General features: G+C 37.0%; 1 protein-coding gene across 3 annotated transcripts; it reads right to left on the reverse strand.

Annotated features, from left to right (window-relative positions):
• Window positions 1-571: 571 nt before the first annotated feature.
• SMC2 (structural maintenance of chromosomes 2) lies at window positions 572-21,317 on the reverse strand. Of its 3 annotated transcripts, none has more exons than XM_039733272.1 (25): window positions 21,208-21,317; window positions 20,317-20,565; window positions 19,289-19,438; window positions 18,570-18,692; window positions 17,604-17,642; window positions 17,309-17,419; window positions 17,086-17,130; window positions 16,394-16,627; window positions 15,576-15,725; window positions 14,683-14,916; window positions 13,675-13,834; window positions 12,498-12,615; window positions 11,686-11,824; window positions 11,309-11,428; window positions 10,787-10,991; window positions 10,078-10,213; window positions 8,994-9,118; window positions 8,050-8,243; window positions 7,616-7,759; window positions 7,178-7,372; window positions 6,390-6,590; window positions 5,483-5,599; window positions 4,044-4,204; window positions 2,670-2,817; window positions 572-1,114 (listed from the first exon to the last, which is right to left on the reverse strand). In XM_039733272.1, exons 2-25 carry the CDS (start codon window positions 20,482-20,484, stop codon window positions 920-922), a joined length of 3,612 nt encoding a protein of 1,203 aa, XP_039589206.1. In that variant the 5' UTR covers window positions 20,485-20,565; window positions 21,208-21,317; the 3' UTR covers window positions 572-919. The 3 variants fall into 3 exon arrangements, with proteins under 3 accessions (XP_039589206.1, XP_039589207.1, XP_039589208.1); XM_039733273.1 differs by having other exon boundaries at window positions 21,256-21,285; XM_039733274.1 differs by having other exon boundaries at window positions 21,112-21,242.
• Between the last annotated feature and the right edge of the window lie 24 nt (window positions 21,318-21,341).

The raw sequence follows: 21,341 nt of genomic DNA on the forward strand, positions 1-21,341 counted from the left end.
TCTTTGCATTTATTATATATATAGTCTTGTATGTAGTACATATACATGGTAGATGAGGCTATGAGATTGAAAGCTTACTAAAATAATATTCAAGAACTTTAGTATCTCCAAATTATTCCAGACATGCACACATTTCACCCCCAGTGCAACCTTAATTATATCTACTTTTCTAAACAGTATTCAGAAAGGAAGAAAAAGAAGGAAGGGACGTGGATGAGGTAAGCAGAGGACAGCATGCAAACACAAACCTCACCTATGATGGCTGCCAAGTGGCTGAATCCAGCAAGGGAAATGCTGTCAGACCATACACAGACAATGCATGGGTCCAGAGCTGTGGTGAGCAGAGACCTTCTCTGCAGTGCTGTGATAAAGCTGGTTCAGACTTAAGCCCCACAGACATGTAATTTCTGGCCAGTGAAAGCAGCAGGATAAGTTAAAAACTGAAGTAAGTTAAAAACTGAGAAACGGTTCAGTTCTGAGAGGACACTGTTCAAACGAAAAACTTTGAGGAAAGAAAGCATACACACAAACAGGTTCTGTTATACATCAAAGTTTATATTTAGTAAAAACAGCTTGGGAGTCTTCTTGTTGAAGACTGCTTTGCTCCTTAAAAAAATAATTGCATACCAATGACACTTTTCTGTGGAATTTGACAACAGGCAAGGAAGACTGTTACTACATTTTGCAATAGGTCTTCTGAATAGAACCCTGGTAGTTGAATCAGCTTTTCTTCATCTAAAGGCTTTAAGTTTACAAAGCTACTACTGATACATGTTTATTTGTAAATGTTACAGCGTAATGACAGGAACTATGGCCTGTTTCATATGAATTTCAATTCTTAAAAAGCTGCAGATATGAAAAAACATCTAAAACATGAAAAAACATCTAAAACAAACATTAGTAAGCAAACAGGGAACATTTAATTTGCTTCTACTTGGAGACCAGTTCTCAGCTCACTATTCAAATGCAATTTTTTCCCAGGTTTCTTAAGGGCAGACTCTTTGTTTTTTGTCTGATGGTATCTTGCAATAGTGGATACACCATCCACAAACCTGGTCTTGTAGAGGACATTTGCATTGTTGAACATTCCATCCTTCAAGGACACCACAATAAACTAAAAAAAAAAACCAGAAACACTTAAAATAAATGTTGCTATCCAAACAACACTAGAAAAGGTTTCCAAAGAGAGGACTCATTTTCCTTAATTTGGCTAATACCTCAGTAATAATATTAAAAAAATGTTCTAAAACTAACCAAGGCCCTACAGAATGTGCTACACAGGTCAATGTAAACCCACTTTTTCTGTAGCTAATGACACTTCTGTCCATATCCCAGCACCTAGCCTGGGATACAGTCCACATGCAGCATGCCTGTTTGTGGTGGAAGAAAACACGGAAATAACTATGCCACTAATTATGAAAGAATGTAAGATCTTACCTACTCAAAAGATACTACTCAAATAATTTTGCAATACTGGTTCCTCTCCTTACTCTCATTTGGAATGGTCAAGTCCTTACATCAAATAGAAACTGGTACTGCCTTTTTTTCATGTACAGGTCGCAATTAATAAAGAGATCCTTTCCAGTAGTGCCTGACTTACTAAAATAAGGTGCCGGGGTCGGCTGTTACTTGTCTCTGCCCCAGCACGGGAAAAGGTGGTTCTGGGCAGGCCGCGCTCTCGAAGAAGGAGTCTGGACTCTTGCTTTTAGGTCTTCAGTCGAGTTTATTATTTCTTATCTACAAAGATTTTCTGTCTGTCCAGCCGAGGTCTGATCAGCAAGACAGCCAAAGGCACTCTCCCCCGCCCACGAGGCGGTTGTCTCTTTTATAATGAAAACTACGTATTAGATATTTACCTTTAATTCCCAATACTTTCTGCCCTTGTTGGCAAGTGTACTCTTTCTATGAACCAATCCCCACATGCCAACATCATCCTGAACATGGATGCCAAGGAGAAGAAAGAAGAAGGACAGGTCACGCCCAAATTCCTCCATCTTGGGACTCCTGATCCATGCACAGAATTCTAGACCCCCCTGTACAACACATAAAACCCCCCTGTACAGTGCATTCTAACTTAAGTTCGAGCAAGTGAATAACATCCCCTCACCATTCAGACCTGAAATTCTCTCATCTCCTCACTTTCAGGTGTCATTTCTTTAAAAGGATCAAAGTCAAGCCACCAGGTACTTTTGGCAACATTCCAGGGCCTCCGAGCCCCCCAAGGGTTGTCTCGGTAGCTCTGGACATCTGGAGTGATGTACTGAGTTCCCACAATAAGGTCAACATAAAATATCTTTAACTTCAAGTTAAAAATCTCTAGGAAAAAATAATTCAGGATGTTGTGATGCTTGAAATTGAGTGTATCACACATACTCCTCCCTATTGCTCCATTTAAACCAGTGCAGCAACACTATTCAAGTTTCACCACTGCCATGTAAATTGAGCTTTCAGCTGAAACAACTCAGAAATATAACACACATCCGCAGAATAAAACAGGTAAAAAGCTCAGAGTCCTCAGTGCCAGACCACCTTTGGAAATAATGGATGGAACTCTGAGCATCTGGCCTGGTGGAAAGTGTCCCCCCCTGTAGCAGGGGATTGACCTAGATTATTTTAAGGCCTCTTCCAACCCAAATCATTCCATTGCCACAATAATTTCAGGAACTTACCTGGGAGTGTCTGAAATGAGTTTGAAGCATCTGCCCAATATTCTGGGTATGAGAGAGATCAAGGGCTGCATCCACTTCATCCAAGATGTAAACTGGAGCAGGCCTGAAGAGGAGCATGGCTAAAATCAAGGATAAGGCCACCAACGATCTAGTGTGGAGACAAGAAAATTATAATTTAGTCTTGTCTGAAGGGCTCTGGCTTTTGAAAACAATTGCTGAAAGGCAATGAAGATGGTAAAGGGTCTGCATCACAAGTCTGATGAGGAGCAGGTTGTGGTGGTGTTTAGCCTGGAGAGAAGGGGGTCCAGTAGGGACCTTATTGATATCATCTACAGAAAAGAGGGTGCAAGCAGGTGAGGGTTGGCCTCTCCTCCCAGGTAATGAGGCAGGCCAAGAAGAAATGATATCAGAAATATTTCTTCACTGAAATGGTTATCAAGCATTTGAATGGGTTGCCCACAGAAGTGCTGGAGTCAGCACTCATGGAGAGATTTAGAAGACATGTAGATATGGGGTTTAACGACATGGTTTAATGGTGGACCTGGCAGTTAAGTTAATAGTTGAACTTGATGATCTCAAGAGTGTTTGTCCAGCCTAAATTATTCTAAAATAGTCCCTTCAAAAGCACATTACTGCTATGGTTCTGAAGAGATGGAATGATAGTTTCCTCATTTCAAAATGTGAAGTCTTCGGTCAGAAAGAGCAAATATTGCTACTTCTTATTGGAAGATCACATTAGTTGAGTGATGATATTTAAAATTATGCTGTTGTTTGATTTCCAATTCTGAGTTATGCAATGATGTTTTTCCACATCTGGTTCTTCAAGTATTCTGTCCTTAGAAAGTTCTGTATCTCTGTCTCACTTCTTCCCAAATTCTGTTTCTGCTTTTCAGTTTGCAAAGATCTCTTTTCCTTAGATGTTGCAAAGAAGCACATGCCCTACACAGTAGCTGTAGACACTGGAGAAGAAAACTGTTGCCATGACACTGCCCTTATACAAGGCAAACACTTGCCTATATAGATTTTTGTGGTTACAACTCAAGGAGAGGAGCAGTTAATTCAACATTACGTCAGTACTGCCTGGAGTTTAATGTGGTTTTCTCACCATTCAATTTTTTTTTTTGCCACTTCTGTGTGACAGGAGTAAAATACTCCTGTCGCACAATCTTGTTTGTTAGCTTTTACTAAGTAAAGCATTGTTCTAAGTCAGAATGCATTAATAGTGCTTCCAACATTATACTGAGTCCATTTGGAAGGAGGCAGAGTCCCTGACTTGACAAAGAAAAGGTTAATTTTTTGCTTTTCAAAACTTTAATTAGTTAGACATATCAATTACATACACAATGACAGTGGAAAACAAATGAATTCACCAACCTTTGTCCGCCACTAAGTTCTGTTAAGTTTTCCTTCCAGGTGTTTCCTAAGGCAACTCTGAACTCCATACCAACAAAGACATTGCCAGTTTTAGAGGCTGCTAGCATAGCTCTGGCTCCAGGTAGGAGTGTTGAGAAAATGGAACCAAAGTCGTCATTCACCTAGAAGTCAGACCACAAAAGAAGTGTAAATGTGCTTTGGATCAAGAGCATAAAGAGTGAAAAACTTGATGATGAGCAGCACGACACTTGAGACGTCTTTCCCAGTTCAGCATGGTGACTCCCCATGTCACAGACAGGACAGTGAGAAAACATTAGCTTTTACTTTTTCTGTACTGAAGAGAGAAGCAACGCCAAAGGATATGTGACACTTCATACTAAGCATTTTAAAGGATCCAATGAAAGATGTATTGGAAGGCTTCTTTATGCTATCAGCCAAGGAAATGGTTATGCCCTAACTCAGACTTATTAACTGGCAAATTGCAATTTCTCCCAATTAATGGACTACTACTAAAATTACAAGCACCATGTAAGAGATACATGGTGGCATCCTCCCCACTCTTTTTCTTGCCAGGTTTACTTAAGCAATGTCCAGGTATGGGACAGGATGAAACGTTGTAAATGCAGATTAAAATTTCCTAGGTTAAGGAATTATCTGAAAACACACTTATTCCACCATGCATGATGCTTTTGCATTACAGCTCACTAATTTCTTCCAAACACCATTTTTACAATGAAAAGGTACCATTTTGTCAGTGATATCCGAAGTACAGGCAGGATAATTAATAATTAAACAGATACTTCATCTATGTGAAATTTAATCTTGGTTAAAATCAATTTTCTCAAAGGCCAAAAAGCACAAGTTCTGTTAGTACAGTAGAAAAGAAAGTGTCAAAAGATTTCCATCTAGAAAGGCATAATTTTATACTTCTCTTATAATTCATTATATGAGAGACCAGGTAAAAAGGCAGGGTGCCTAGGTAACAGAAACATAAATCAGATATTACTCCACCCCAATATTATGTATCCTGACAGTAACAGGAGCAGGACCCCAGGTCCACAGCCCTGCACTGTAGAAGGCAACATAACAACAGAAGATTTTTACTCTGGTAAAATACTGGTTAGAAAAGAAAAGACGCCAAAAAAAAAACCCAGCTGTATTTCGATATGCCTTAACCTTCATGAAATGTTTGTGCATATTAAAAGGGAATGAGAAAGTAGTTTTGCAGGTCTAACGAACCTTTACAATTCTCAGAGAATTTATGTCTTATTCTCAAAAGTGGGAATAAACAGGAGAAATAAAGTGTTTATTTTTAAATATAGGCAGGGATATCAGTTCTGAAAACAGACCTTTTTTCCCCAAGGAGATATGGAAAACAGTAATCTAAGATAAATCTGATCCTCTACTAAAACATGAAGATTAAATTTAAAGTGTCATACCTTTTTCCAAGCAATATCTAAAGCTTGTTTTTTCTTCCGGTCAAGCTCTTCAATAACTGCAAGAATTTTTATCTTGTCATTCTCAACAATTCTTTTTTTCTTCATTAAGTCATTGTACTGGTGCAAGGAGAAGAAAAGATTGATTTCAATGAACTTTGTGCTCAAATCTACTTTGTGCTCATCTTACAGCTTCACTGTATCATTGTGTAGCTATGAAATAGTCATTAACCACAAGATTAAAATCCAGTGCATTCATTTAGCTGCATGAGGGATGTAAATTTGGGATTATTTGCAAATTAAAGCATCAGAATTTTCAACAATCATGAAGGGGGAAGGACGACATTGCTATGAAAGTTGGACTTCCAAGTTAATCATTTTTCATTTGTTTTTCCATAGAAGATAGTTCTCAAGGCTGACAGAAGGAAAAGTACTAGAAAAGTTGAAGGATAAAATCAGTGGGCAGTTTTCAGAAAATCCTGGAATAGCCTGAAGATACAGATTAATTCAAAACAACCTTGCTACACCATCAAGCTATCATGCTTGAAGATGAATATATTTTTGGTCTGCAACTTCTAATTCAGTATATAGTTCTCAGATAATCTAATGGATGCCACAAAGCTTGCTAATGCTTCAATGTAGGATGATCTGGGGTAGGAAGGAACAAAAGAGTATTTTTTATCATCCAAGGTCAAGATTATGAGTAACCTAAAAACCTGGTATGCCAGTGAACAGTTCAAAGATGTAAGATTAGTCTGAAAAAAACAGGAAAAGTATTAGTTTTATTTTTGGTGTATTGAGAAAGAGCACATGAAAACATAAAGCTACATTATATATATCTGTATATATTGTATATACACCATATGATCAGCCTGCCCAATTTTTATAGATTGAAGCATAGAATATTTACCCTTTCCTCTGCATCAGAAAGCATGCTCATAGCTTTCATGTTCACATTCCTTCCCAACTTCTCTTTATGCTCCTGCAATTTTTGCAGCCTCTGACTTGCTTCTTTAGGGTTCATACTTTTGAAATCATAAGCTGTGTTTGGCTGGCCAAAGAGTGGTTTGTCTGAAGCTATCCACTTGTATTCTTTCAGCATTTTGGCCACCTTTAAACAAAAGATTACAATGAAGCTTTTCTTTTTCCTCACCCTTTTCAAATGTGAAATAAAAATTAAACCAAACAAACAAACAAAATAAAAAAAAAAACCCAAACAAAAAAACCCAAACAAACAAAAAACCCAATGCACCTACATTCTGAAAGGACCACATTAATTCTTCTACCCCAGTGCAGCACAGGTACATATCTTTTCAGTGCATTGTGTGATTTCCTTCACTGTGGACAAATTTAAGGTCGCTTTCATGTACATCTTAATTACTTGAAACACATTTTCTACATCTGAACTCTACCAATGTCACTGCATCATGGAATTACCTTCTTTATTTAGTTATCTAATTTGTCCAGACAGTCAGAATGTTCTTACTGATCACTTTCTCACCGTGATCTCTGTTACTCCGTACAGATGTGCTCTTTTACAATCTACAATTTCCACTCCCTCTTCCTCAGATAAAAATTTTACATTAAGAGCTGCAAATATGACAGTGCTTAAGGGAAAAAGGCTATTTCCTTTGCATGTGGCAAGGGAATAACCATTCTTGGTCACAAGATGTGAAGAAAAGCACAATTTTGAAATACCTTGGCAGCAGCATCAGCAGCTTCTTGTTCACATTTGATGATGTTGTGTTCCAATTCTTTAATCTTAAGCTGTAATTCATTATTTTGTTCTCTGTATTTTAGCAACTCTATAGATTTGTCTTTAATTGCATTATCATGGAATGCAATTACTTCCTTTTGCTCAGCAAGCTCCTTCTGTGCTCTCTCTACAGATTCCTGAAAAAGCAAATCAGCAGACATTTATTGGCCTCTTTTAAAACTGGCATTAAAGCCTTATTAGAACACAGCAAGGAGAAAAAATTCACATGTGAAAGTGAAGCAACGAAATAACTACCTAGGCTGATTGAGTATAGTTAACAAATCTGCAGAAAAAAATACATACTATAACATGAGGTTCAGAGGGATCACAGAGAGTAACATCAAAATGGATAATGAAACACAATATTTATTCACTTTTACCTCTGTTTGAGCCACTTCAGCCACCAGAGCATCAATGTGATTCTGGTAGGCTTTGATTGCTTCCTCTGCAGCTGTTATCTGTTGTTTATAGGAGGCCTGCTCTTGTTTCATCTCTTCAAGTTCCAGAACTAAAGCTTTGACTTCCTAGAGAGATGTTTTCTAATTTATTAGTTATACTTAAATGGAAAGAATTAAGATTCAGTTTGATGTAGTAAATAATGCAGAAGATTAACAGCACCTATTTTCGAGCAAGGGTGTAATCCCACAAAATAAAGAAAAAAAATACAAAAAAACGCACTTAGTGACTATGTCAGTGACTACACAGTAATATATTAAGTCCCAAAACTGAGAGTATTAAAACCTCATGAGAAAAAAACTTTCTGATTTTTGCACTTTTAACATGGAGAGAACTGCCAACAGAAATGAAGTTTTACCTGCTGCATGTCTTTTATTTTTTTGTTTGAAGTGTCTGCCTTTTTCTTGGCATTGTCTAGATTCTGCTCTGCATTTTTTCGCTCTTTTAGACACTCTGCTTCTGCATTTTTAATTTTATTCTCTAATTCCTTGTATTTTTTTTCTGCCTTCTTTTTGCTCTCTTCAGTTTTCTTTAAAGTCTCTTCACAAGATGCTGCATCAAGAAGTAGAGTACTGAGATTGAGCACTGTTCTCATCTTTAAATTTACATCCTAAACGCCAACTAAAATAAATCTCTCTTTGCCCCCAACAGAAAAATGTGGTTGAACACTCACTAGTTGGTGAAGTCAGATATTTCAATGATTACTCTAAGACATCTTTTTTGACATAGGGAAGAATGTCAAGTTGCAGGATCAAAAAGTAATTAATCAGACAGCTACCTAACAAGGCACCATCTCATGCCTAGAATACTACTTCTAAATATGTATCACTTCTGTCCATTTTTTAGATGTTTTACTTGCTGCTGCATTTTGTGCAATTTTGTCTTTCCTTAGCTATACAAAACACTATTTCTTTCCAATGCTTTCTTGTTATGCAAACTATATCACTAACCTTAAATAGAGATGGCCTGAAAAAAGCAAAGATTACTCAAATATGGGATTAAATACATATTTGAACTTCTGTGCAAAGATGTATCTTCCTTAATTACAAAGTATATAAAAAACATTCAATAAGAGAATAACCTTTACTATAAGAGAATGACCACCTTTAAATCAATCACCTCTATGCAAGTATATTGTGATTCTGTGTTTGTTACATATTATAAAATATAAAGCAAGTATTTTTAAAGTGCTGTGAAAAGTACTTCTTTCTTAAACACAGAATGTGTCACTCAAACAGCCTGATATCCATCCCATTCTCAACAATTAGTTTTCAGGTAAAAGAGTAAGAACACATTTGTCACCAATGGTTTTCTTCAGGGCAATCAGCTCTTCCTCTTGTTTGTGGTAAGCACTTTGACAAAGCTTCTTGTGCAGCAGCTCTGCTTCCTCAGACTTCATCTCCCATTGCTGCTTCAGTTGTTGATACCTTTGGAGAGAGTAGTGACACACACTGCTATAATGGAAGGTTACCCAGCATCTCACTTTCAAAGCTGAAGTAAGTAGATGAATGTCTACATTCCATTTCTCATGTGAGATACAGTGATAACAGCAGGGCAAATAAGCTTAAATGAATGAAAATCCAATATAATTGCTTTAATAATAACTGTGAAGTTTATAGGCATGTAAGTTCTTATATATTTAGCTCCTGCTATTTAGCCCTGATCTGACCTATTAAAACAAATGCAACTCATGGAATTTTGACAACAATTCTGACATCACTTTTTTCCCAACTGGCAGCATAACAGATGTTAGGGTGAAGAACTGTGGAAAAGATATCTAGAAACAAAAGTTCCTTCCTCCTCCTAGTGATATTTCTGGAAGTATACTGCAGCTCAAAATAATTTGAAAAAATAAATCCAGCTGGTAGGTAGCATGTTATTTAACAGTACCTCCTTATGGCATTTTTGCAGAACTGACTAAATATATGTTTCTGTTCCATCGTAACTGAAAATCAAATATACTTAATAGTATTTAATTTAAATGCTTTCAGCAGTATCACTCAGATAGTCCTTTATTTCCTTGTGAGAAAAATAAGACTGACTACAAATTGAATTCTGTACAGGTGTTAAAAATATGTCTGGAACAGACCCATTCTTCAGTAGACTTAATGAAAATGCTACCAGTTTCAATTAGATACCAAAGTGTACCCTTTCCCCCCACTCCCAGTATTATCCAAAACAAAAGGGTTTTGCATGCTATTTAAAAACTGAATTCGCTTTTTGGTTACTGAACTTACTAATTATGTTGGGAGAAGAGGGAGGAAGGGAATTACTTTCTTCATATTACATTCTCAAAGGGCCTATGGCCTTCCAAAACAACTCGTTACATTGAATTTACTCAGTCACATTAAGAGAAATTACACACATTGTATAGTGCAAACCTTACCTTTCAGCAGCCGTCTTCAAGCTTGCCAACTCATTCTCTAGAGCTGCAAGTTCAGATTCCTTTTTCTTGAGTTCTATTTCAACACCTTTCACTTCTTGAAGTTTAGACAATATTGGTACAGCCTGCGAAGATGCACCTGTTCAATGAAAAAATTTAAAAGCCAGGCTGATTGGGATGAAACCAATGAATTCACCACTGGTAATTGCAAATTCTAAACATTAATAATGAGGCAGGTTAATGATTTATTTTAGCTGAGAAACAGAGAAATCAGCTAGGCTAAATCTAGGGCTCTCAGAAGATAAAGACTATTCTCTCTGTTACAGAACATAGTTCTGCAGTCTTTGAATACTTCACATGTGTGTCTTATGCAAACAGCTAACTTTTCATAATTTATGAAATTATTGCAAACCAATGATGAATTACTTCAAAAAGTGCTTGAATTCCAAGCACTTTTACTTCCAAGAGGATTATACAGTCTAATAAGATTTAAGTATTTTAAATCTAAATTACTTTATGTGAAGTTTGTCATTAATTTTTTCTTAAACTAATATTGTTTCAGCTCAAGACAACTTTAGCTCAAACGTATTATTCCCAGTATGTATCTAAACAAAAATGTTACTGTTAATTTTTAGAAAAAATATGCAAGAGCAGTAATCGTATCAACAGACACACAATGTTATTAGTATTATATGAATAGAACAGCAATTGCCTCCATGCAGAGTTCCTTGGGGATCAAACACATCTCCATCAAGAGTAACACTTCTCATCATTATCCTTTTGTCGAAAGTCACTTTCTTAGCGTTATCCATGTTATTACAGACCAGTGTTGTTCCAAAGACATATTCCATTGCTTTCTGCAGTTCAGATTCATATTCAATTAGAGAAAGGGCTAAATGCAAGTTACCATGCCCAGCCTAAAAATCAAACAAAATGCAATTAGTATGCCTGAAGTTATAATAAGTTTCAAATTTAATTTCTGTCTTTTGTTGATAATAACTCTTCCAAAAATATCATCACATTTTAAAACTATTTCCGTTACAAATAGAATAATTAATACCCATTTAAACCTCATAAAATTGAAAGGATACAAAGCAAAACAAAATCAATATAGCCCCAAACCCTGTACTATTTATTATTATAATAACCATTAAGAATCTCAGGTTTTTAGTACAGAAATAAAATTAAAATGGGACAGAAGCATATAGTGCAAATAGTGTATTTATTTACATACCAAGTTTTGGGCCAACTTGATTATGTCTTCTTGAACACACCTGGCTGAAATTTTGTTTAAGGGAATGATGGTGTATCGATGCTTTAGTTCACCCTTCTCTAAAAGCTTTTTGCCAGTAACCTCAAATGAAAAATAGTTACAAAACATACTTTATAAAACTTGTGTACTCAGGTAAGACAATAGGGCATTGGAAGAAGAACACATTATTACCACTGACTTTGCACGACTTTCTTGACCCAATTAAAACATGTATATGGGTCCAAACCCCTCCCAAGTATTCAGTAACAAGGCACGTGTTTGCCAACTCTGAATCATATGACCACATCTCAAAATTTAGAGTTCTAATGAAATTTAGAGTACTAATGAAATAAACTTACTTCTGTGTCCACAATAATGTTATAGAGTTTCCCTCCAGCCACCGCTTCCAGGGCTTTGGCATTGGATAGATCTTTTGCAGTGAAAAGGAACACAACAAGGCCTTTCACATTGTTTGGATTCCAATTCTTTTCTGGATGTCTTAAAATAAATATAAATTATGGCTATGAATCATGTCAGTTTTTCTCTCACACATCCTTAAAATTTTCTATTTAAAACCCATGATAATGTGTTTTCCTCTAAGCAATTCTAAATTCTATCAGAAAAATAACCCCAAAAAAGGTTAAATTAAATACTCCACAGGAAGAGATTTGACAATAAAGAGTCAGTTACATTGTCATTAAAAGAATTCCTGATTTATTTCCATATTTTTTCAATGGATTTTTCCAATGGGGTCTGTTATTACCACAGCTATAGGAGTATGTTCACCCTATTACACAAAAAATTAAACCTGGGGATACAGATGTTTGGAGTCGATCTCCAAAGAGCAAGTCTACTTGTGTCCACAGGCAGAAAACAATGATTACATATTTCCCAGTTTAGACCTTTGGAATCTATGGCTTTAGCTACTGAACTTATGACTTGGAAACGCCATCAGACAAAACTTTTAAATTCTAGTGACTTAGATAAGATTATAACATTTCCTGACTTTCCCCTCACCTTCCCCTTCACTTTTCAGCATGGGTATTGGTCATTATTCACTGGCAGCAATAAAAAGACAGCAAGCTTAGACCAAGCTAATTGGTAGAATTATGCAGTAAAAGGCCCCCAGAAGTCTTCTCAAGTGTCTTTCAGGATCACACTGAGATCTTACTTGTATGTAAACTGTAGATGAGGAAATTTTGACATTAAATTTTCACTCAGTTCTCTTAGTCGGCTGATCTCAGAAATCAATGCCTTCTTTTTTGCTAGGAGGGCTTCTCCTTTTTCTTCTTCAAAGTTGAACACAAGCAGTAGACATATATCCAGAGGAGAGAAATCTATTAGCTTAAAAATTGTTATCCTACACTGTTTATCTACATATATGTAGAGAAGACTTCTAAAAATTATTTATTAATTTTCAGACTAAATAAATACCATCATGACACCAAACATGCAACGAAAATGTTTAAAGAGTAATGTTCTTCTCTAAAGGTTAATATGGAATATCAGCTAACAGTAGTGTCTGAAACAAATATTACCTGGCATAAGAAATAAACTTCAAGAAGTGTTTTAGGTACAGAAAACTAGGAAGCAATAGGGGTGCTGGTCTCTTTTACCATCTAAATTTAATTGTGCCATCAAATTTCAATATCAGCCCAAAGCTGATATAATCAAACTATTTTAAGCTTCTGTCTGTGAAAGTTTAAGAGTTTGCAGAGGAATTTATGCATGAAAGGAGTGTACTTAATTTTTCATTTCCCTCCTGCACTGGGGCTGGGTGACATGCCCAACAGCAGCCCTCATAGTGCTATTCTCTGTGCTTCTACTGAAAAAGCATAGATGTAACACAGTTTTGACTACTGCTAAGAATACTGGCACAGCACCAAGCCTGTCCCTCCAGTCCCTCTTCCAAAAGCCAGTAGGCTGTGAGTGGGCAACAGGTTGGGAGGGGACACAGACAGGATGTGGGGTCCATACTATTATGAAGGTATGCTCATCAGTAAAAGCTAAGAGGAAGGATGAGGGAAGGGAGCATCCCTCATTAAGGCCTTTGTCTTCCAAAACAGCCTTCCAAAAGAGCAGACTGAGGTCCTACTTCACAGGAAGTGGTTGAACACTGCCTCCAAATTCCTGACGGGAAGCAGAGCATAAATTCTTTTGTTTTCATTTGTATATGCATCCTCCAGCCAGCTCCAAGACAGAGCTGCCACTTGCCAAGGCCAAGACCATCACTGATGGTAGTGAAACCTCTGGGATAACATATTATGGAAGGGGAAAAGAAAGGCCAAACCTATCTGCAGTGGCTGGAAAGAGACAGCCAGAGTTATGCATCAGAAGTCTGTCCAGACCTGAATAGTTCAGCTCCTTTATTTGCTTCTCTAAGGTTATTTTCATTTTTTCGACAGCTTCCAATGCATTTCGGTCTTTCTTGTAGCCTTCATCCATCTTTTTAACTTCAGCTTCTTTTGCCTTTAATTCTTTTTGTGCATAATTCAATTTCATTTGAGCCTATGAGTAAGAAAATATGGAACCAGATCTTCACACACAATCTTGCAGGTGCAAATTTAAAACATTTGCACTATCAAGCTGTCCATGTAATTTATGAAGTTTTCCACTGGTTGCAGATATGACAAAGACCAGCCCTGGCTTTTGAAAATAATGGCACAAGTTATTTGGAAACAAAACCACAGATCTTGTATTTAACTATGGTAACATATTAGAATAATACAGAATAACATATGAATAAATTCTGAGAAGAAACAAAGTCATTTAAGATGGACATACCTGTCCTAGTTACTCTACAGAGAAGAATTTCTCCGTAAGTGAGACAAGGAAAGTAAACTTTGGAAATTTAAACTCCACTATCAGAACTACCCCAGCAGAGGTCTTCTATCTTAAGACAAAACAAGCATTGGCTCTTTCAGTCAGGTGATGAGCATACAATTTAACTAAGGAGAAAATAATTTGTTCTAAACCCTCCATTTCACAATCACAGGCATCTTTATTTTGATTCTATTAACTGTCAAAATCTCTTTGATTTTATATCATGGACAAGAGTCCTAATTTTTTCCTATTCAACACTATTGATCATTTGAGTACAGTGAATCCTACTTTATATCTCAAATGCCAGTTTCTAATACTTCCTCACAGCAATGCTACAGGATTTTCCTGTGCAAGGATATTTCATTTATATTTTATCAAAAAGTTAGTTTAATGCATATGCCAAAATGTAAAATATCTTCCATAGATATTCTGCACCTCTTATCATTGATCTTTCAAGCATGTGTCAGTTGGTTTTCAGACAATTTTCAAAAGCATGAAGGCAGGTCTAAGATAGGCAGAGGGTTTTTTCTTACCTGTTTAGCCTCTGTTAGTGCTTGGCTAATTTCATTTTTGCAGATCATCATCTGTCCTGAAAGTGTAGCTTCTTCACCATCCTTATTGCTGGACAGGCCAGCAGATACAGCATTAAAATGCTGTTGTGCTGCAGCTAAAGCATGTGCATCTTTTTCATTTTCTTCCAGTAAAACATTTAGTTCTTTCTCTAGATTCTTTACTTCTTTCTCCTTTGACACTAATGCTTTAGAATCCTTCAGCAAAACAAAGAACAAAAATTAAAAAAAAAAATAGAGAACCTGAGTCTATTACCTTGAAATTCATGTTGTTTAGGTGAGGATCAACAAGTAGTTTCATCAACTACACTTCTATGACCCTTTGTCAGATTTTGTGATCTTGCAATACTTCTTTCAATGTTTTCAAATGTGTTACTTGCCCCATGAGTATATTGAATATTTACAGAGAGATGAAATACAGGAAGTGCTAAGAACTCCCCAAGAACTAGGAGAATTATCTCACTCTTCCCAATTATCTAAAAAATGATCCTAATACATAAAAAACATCAATTGTCAAAAATATGCAAGGCAGAGATTCCTCATTTAATTTTAAGAGTAACATATGTCCAGAGAGCATAATAGTTTGAAGCTACAGAGACCTCTGCTGAGCTTAAGAGAAAATTTGGAACCGTGAGGAGTTGCTCTTTATTTGTATTTGCATAGTGTCTTTTTCTATAGGGAGCCTACTACCTATGCTGAACAAATTAAACAAAGCCCTTAACATTTGTCTCTACTTTCTTAATGTAAATTCTTGCCATCGCAGGATTCTTCATACCATAACAGGAAAGAAAAAAACAGCTGTTTCCACAATCTGAATTAATTTAGTATATAAATAAAATTGTATATAAATATCTTACCTTCTGCATACGTGTTACCAATTCATTATACTTAACCTCTTCACCTTTTAAGTTTTGCTTCTGGAGATCAAGAGCACTTCGTGCTTTTGTATTAACTCTTTGATGTGATGAAAGAGCAGATTCTAGTGCATTGAGTTTACCACCAGCTTCCTACAATCAGTAATAAAGAGAATTTAATTTAGCCTGTGAAACCAATGCAGCATTTGTAAATACTTTGCTCATCTTCTGTTCAGAGCTTTATGTAGAAGGAAATCTGACAAAGCAGGCAGTAGTCTCCAACACAAACAAGTCAGACCATCTCTCAGCTCTGAAATCCAACCTAACTAGAAGGTACTATTGAAGACCCACATCACTCCGTAAGCTGGGACACTGTCCCTGTACAGAAGGATTTAGACACTCAAAGACTCTATGGGCCATCCTGTGTCTTGTTACATTTACCCCCTCTCCCCACAAAACTGAAGCCAATATTGATCATTGTCAAACAATACCTTGTTTACTTTTCTTTTGAGACATCAACAAGAAGGGAGAAAAAAGCCTTTGGCAAAACTTAATGTTGAATGCACAGAGTAAAAACTTGAAGTCAGTTTTTTATGCTTCAGTAATTTTTCATTTCCATTTCAGACAAAAAAAAAAAAATCTTTAAGTGGATGTCTTCTAGACAAAACCAAATAACCTAAGCATAACCTAAGCAACACACCAGAAGAAGATAAAAATTCAACAGTATATTATCTATACAAATAACTCCAGTATCTTAAAATTCTATGTATTTCTCCTTGCTCCTCAGGTACTCAGAGGAGCACAACTCTGTTTTCATTTACCTTATCCCTTTCCTTTGCCATCTCCTCTATGTCGTCATGAAGTTGTTTTACCTTCTGTTCAATTTCAGCCCTTGATTCCTGAAACTTCTCTATATTAGACTGCATTTCCTTTAACACATCAGTGGAGGATACCTTTGTTTCTTCAGCCAGAACAAACTGATAAGCTGTACAAAAATGGCTTAAATGTTCTATTTCTCGTACTAATTTTTGGTATTCTAGATAGGATGCTCGTTCCTGGACAAAAAAAAAAAAAAAAAAAAAACCTCTAAATTTTGATGGAAAAACAGAGTTGCATAAGACTACTACAGAAATCTAAATATCGGTATTTGTAAGTAAGAGGATGGATTCTTCACATTATTCTCAGCTCAAACAATATTCATATAATTGATTGCACACCAGAAATACCACTTAATTTTTTTAAGAGCTAAGACACTTTTAAATCTATTTTTATCTAGTTCTCTTGTTTTCTTCCTTCTCCATACATCTCTCTCTAGGATTTCCTGTAAGTCTAAAATGCCACATTCTCTGTATTTGGAAATATAACAAAATTCTTTCCCTTAAAAAGGGACAGAATTGCAGCGCTTGAAAACATGTTATTGTTTTAGCCAAAACTTATTTGTTCAGGGTAGCTGTGAAAGTATTTTTTCAGCACTTGAAGGACCTATCTTACCACCCTTCTAATTTTTCCATACCTCTTTCAGTTTCTGTAAAGTTGGACTGATTTCCTCATTTAAGACCTGAAACACATAACAAAAGATTTATATTATGATTTTACTGAGCTCTAAAATTTAAACATGTCTAGGCATGGATATCTTAGTTCCAGGTGCAAAACTGAAATATTCTAGAACATTGTACAAAGCCAACATTGAACTAGTTGTTCAGTTAACTTTAACAAACATGAATAAAATGTAGTACCATTTGAATGTTTTCCAGTTTGGATTCCTTCTTCTCTATGGTTTTCTGGACAGCTATTTTCTTGCACTCATACAACCTAGTTCCAGCAGCTTCTTCAATCATAGCTAAAATCTAAAATAAAGCAATGCAAAAAACTTTGATGTTTCTTCTTACGTTAGATTGCTTCAATTAAGCTGAACATCTCATCTCCCTCCAACCTTTATTTGTGTTGTCCCCCTCCCAATATATAGATTCTTATCATTCAAAACAGTTCAGTAAAACTTCAGACAAAAAAACACTCCCACAACTGTCCTACCTCTGGTGGCTTCATATTTAGAACTTTGGTAATTCGTCCCTGGTGACCGAAAGATAAAACAAAATCAGTCGTTGTGCACCATGAAGTAGTAAAAAGAAAAACCAAGACCCCAAACCCCCACTCACTTTTATACATTGTATTATAAGTTCAAGCACTTTAAACGTTTTTTTTGCTACAACAATAATCTAGTTTACTCAATTGTTTTGCTCTTCAAAGTTCAAGTCACTCTTTCAGGTAATATACTTGAAATGGCCCTTACATCGTATCTTAGGCTAATCCTCCACAGTCCTGATCACATCTTAAGGGAGTAATACAAATATTTTTTCAAGAGTTTTACTGCGTTGCTGATGTTAACAAGCTCCTAATCATAAACCAGCTATAGTGGTGATGTAGCTCATACGTAACAGGTAGAAACATAGCATGTACAAAACTGTTCCCACCTTTGCCATCCACTTGGGATAGTTACATTTGAAACAATAAATCCCACTCTATTTTATTATTCCTTGAAATAACATTTCAAATATTTCAGGGTTTTACCTAGTCCCTTAAAGTCTTCACAATTTTTCAGCTTTCTTTTGATAACTGTGACTTAAGAAGGTAAATATCTCAACTTCTTTCAAGATACTGTCTAACATGGAGCACAAATAATAGCAAATAAAATCTGCCATTTTATAATATTTATAAAAGCAATATCTATCTGTTAAGGATAAAAAAAAGAAAATAAAATAGGAACATCTTTTGGAAAAGTTCTGCTAACATGAGGGCCACATGAGGTCTTGTGCTACAAGATGTATGTTAGCGTCAAACTGTGGTGTACTGGAAATATTAACAACTTAACAGAATTCATTTTTTTCTTGATAAGATGCCACTCTAAATAGGAAATTAAATGTTTTCCCACTATCTCCCCTGTCTTAAATTTAGTGCAAGTCCTACTTTTTCTGGATTTTATAGAGACGCACACAATACCTGCATAATGAGGAAGTGAGGATTATTGACATTGAGTCCAACAGAACAGAAGAGATCCTGCACACGACTGCTGGCAGCATTCACACCATTGATAAGATATTTACTTCTACCTCCAACAACAACCTAGAGAACAGACACAAAAAAAATCTGCTTGGTGTTGTAAGAATACAAACTGTGATAAAGCATAAAAAATCTGAGCAAATCACACCTGTTATATCTTTGCATACATATGTATGTGCAAACTGTGCAGAACATCAAAACAGAACTTGCTTGACATTTAAAATTTTTAACTCAAATATAATCAAGATTAGTCATTGAGGACAATACTGTCAAGAAACCTTCCAAAAGCTCTACTTTAAAAAACCAAACAATCAAAAAATAATCAAAAACCAAAACTCCAACATCTTCACCAGAAAAACAAAGGTTCCTTTGCTCTCTGAGACCAAATTTCACAAAGAGTTCAGATATTAAGAGGAAAGATATGAAAGCAGAAAAAGTAAGATAGAAAATTTTAACTTGCTTTATGAACACTTCTAGCTAGTACACTGGACCTACTCTTACAGTTTGTATAAGTAACAACAGTATAGAAGAACATAGAAGCCTTGCCTCTACTGCAGAAACTCAGGGACATTAAAAATCACCCTTCTTTTTTAACTTGATCACTCATGAGCATGGTAAAAATGTAAATAGGTCATGAAAAAATACAGATATTAACTCACCTGCCTAGTCACAGTGATCTCATCATTACATTCAAATCCCAGTGGACTTTGACTTTTGTTTGAATTATCAAAGTGAATAGACACTGTTGCCTTTGTAATTCCAGCTTGCCCACTCTTATAAACTAGATCTTGCAAGTTGGCAGCTCGCACCTAAGTCCAGGGAACAGATAAACACTCTTTTCAAAGAAATTAACATTTTAATTGTACTACTGTAAGTTTTTGAGAAATTAACCAAAAAACCAAAGATCTAGCTGCATATTTATGAGTTCATGTGAACTGACATATGGGAGCTGCAAAGGTGCTACCATTGTAAAACCACAACCAGTGTCTGCCAGTCTAGTTTTAGTTATCCAGATAAACTGCATGCTTCTGCATGAGGCTCCTGACAAACACTGAATACATCTGTAAAAAAAGCCAGCTGACAGTAAATTTTCAAAATGCAGTTCACAGGGAAATATTCATAAAGTGCTCCTTGGAGGCGTGCTGGCTTTGTCTACAACTGGGGGGAGGTAGGGATGGGAAAGAAATCAAATTGAAAAATTGCCTTCAGACAGAGATTAAAACTGATCTAAAAGCACACACTTTTTTATAAAACTAAAGCAGATATATTATCTCTTAAGTAGCAGGCATGGCATGAAAACCACTTTTAATTTTTTTTCTTATGAACCAGGTAGCCAGACTTTAAGATCCAATCCAGAACTGAAAATATTACAAATGAGTGAATCAGTGCCTTTAGATGCAAAAAGGGCTTTTGGCTTGAAGTTGTTAGCCCTTAAGTGGTTATTTTTAGTCTATTGTTTTAAGCCACATTATGTAACTGTGGTAGGTGGATGAAGTTGTAACTCAACCTTAATGTAAGGTTGAGCAATAACGACAGAAACCCAGATTCATGCAATGAAAAATTGAAATAATTAAACTATTTCTTTCAAAGAAGCACCACTTCAGGTCTTCCGCAGGAGGTTACTCACTAGAGTAACATGAAAAGTTGCTAACAGAAGAAAGACTTCTCAAATGTCCCATCTCCTTACCTGTGACAGATTGTTGATTCCCAGCACAAAACAGATGGAGTCCAAGATATTGGATTTGCCACTACCATTCAAGCCAGTAATGGCATTGAATAACGGGTCAAAGTTATTAATTTCTGTCCTCTGTGCATAGGATTTAAAACCTTCAAGAACAATTGACTTAATGTACATCTTCTCAATGTTCCTAAGGCACCGGGCAAAGTATTCCTCTGAGAGACACTGAGAAAGGTATCCGGATTATAATCCTATATACTTCAGAGTAAAGAAAAAAGAATAACCAAATTAATCACACTGCCAAACAACTAGATCTGAGAAAACCGAAAGGCCCCGTGCCTTTTACAACAAAAATATCATGCATTTATAAGTGAAAAAAGCCAAGTAGACCACAGATCCAGGCAGTATCCCAACTGTACATCAGCATTTCTAAGGGACTTGACTTTACACAAAGTTTATCACGACTCTTGGGCATAGACTGGCGGCAAAACCACGAGTTTGTCGCAAAGTCGGCCGGAAGCGATGAGGAAGAAAAGCCCCGGGCGCTCCAGAGCACAGCAAAGCCTCCCTTTCCCGCTTGCAGAATTGCTGTGCCTGCTCAGCCACACCGCCCGCGAGGGGCGAATCCCAGGGAAGCGCCAGCCTCGGCTGAGGCACCGCGAACAAGGACCCATCAGAGCCCCATCCACAACCCTGCCGCCTTCATCGCGCCAGTGGCCCTGCTCCGGCGAGCTCTGTCTACCGGCTCTGATGCCAAATCGGCAGCGGGCAGCCCTGCTTTCCTCCCCGGTCCCGACGCTTCACCCGCTCAGCCCCGTCCGCCGCCGCTCCGCGCTGCCAGTGCCTCCTCACCTGCTCAGCCCCGTCCGCCGCCGCTCCCCGCTGCCAGTGCCGCCTCACCCGCTCAGCCCCGTCCGCCGCCGCTCCGCGCTGCCAGTGCCTCCTCACCCGCTCAGCCCCGTCCGCCGCCGCTCCGCGCTGCCCGCCAGGATCAAATTTTGGCGCCGAGCGCCGCAGCCGTTAGGGGCGGTGCC

This window comes from Passer montanus, unplaced genomic scaffold (genome assembly GCF_014805655.1).
Source record: "Passer montanus isolate IOZ18808 unplaced genomic scaffold, ASM1480565v1 scaffold85, whole genome shotgun sequence".
Taxonomy (NCBI): Eukaryota; Metazoa; Chordata; class Aves; order Passeriformes; family Passeridae; genus Passer; species Passer montanus.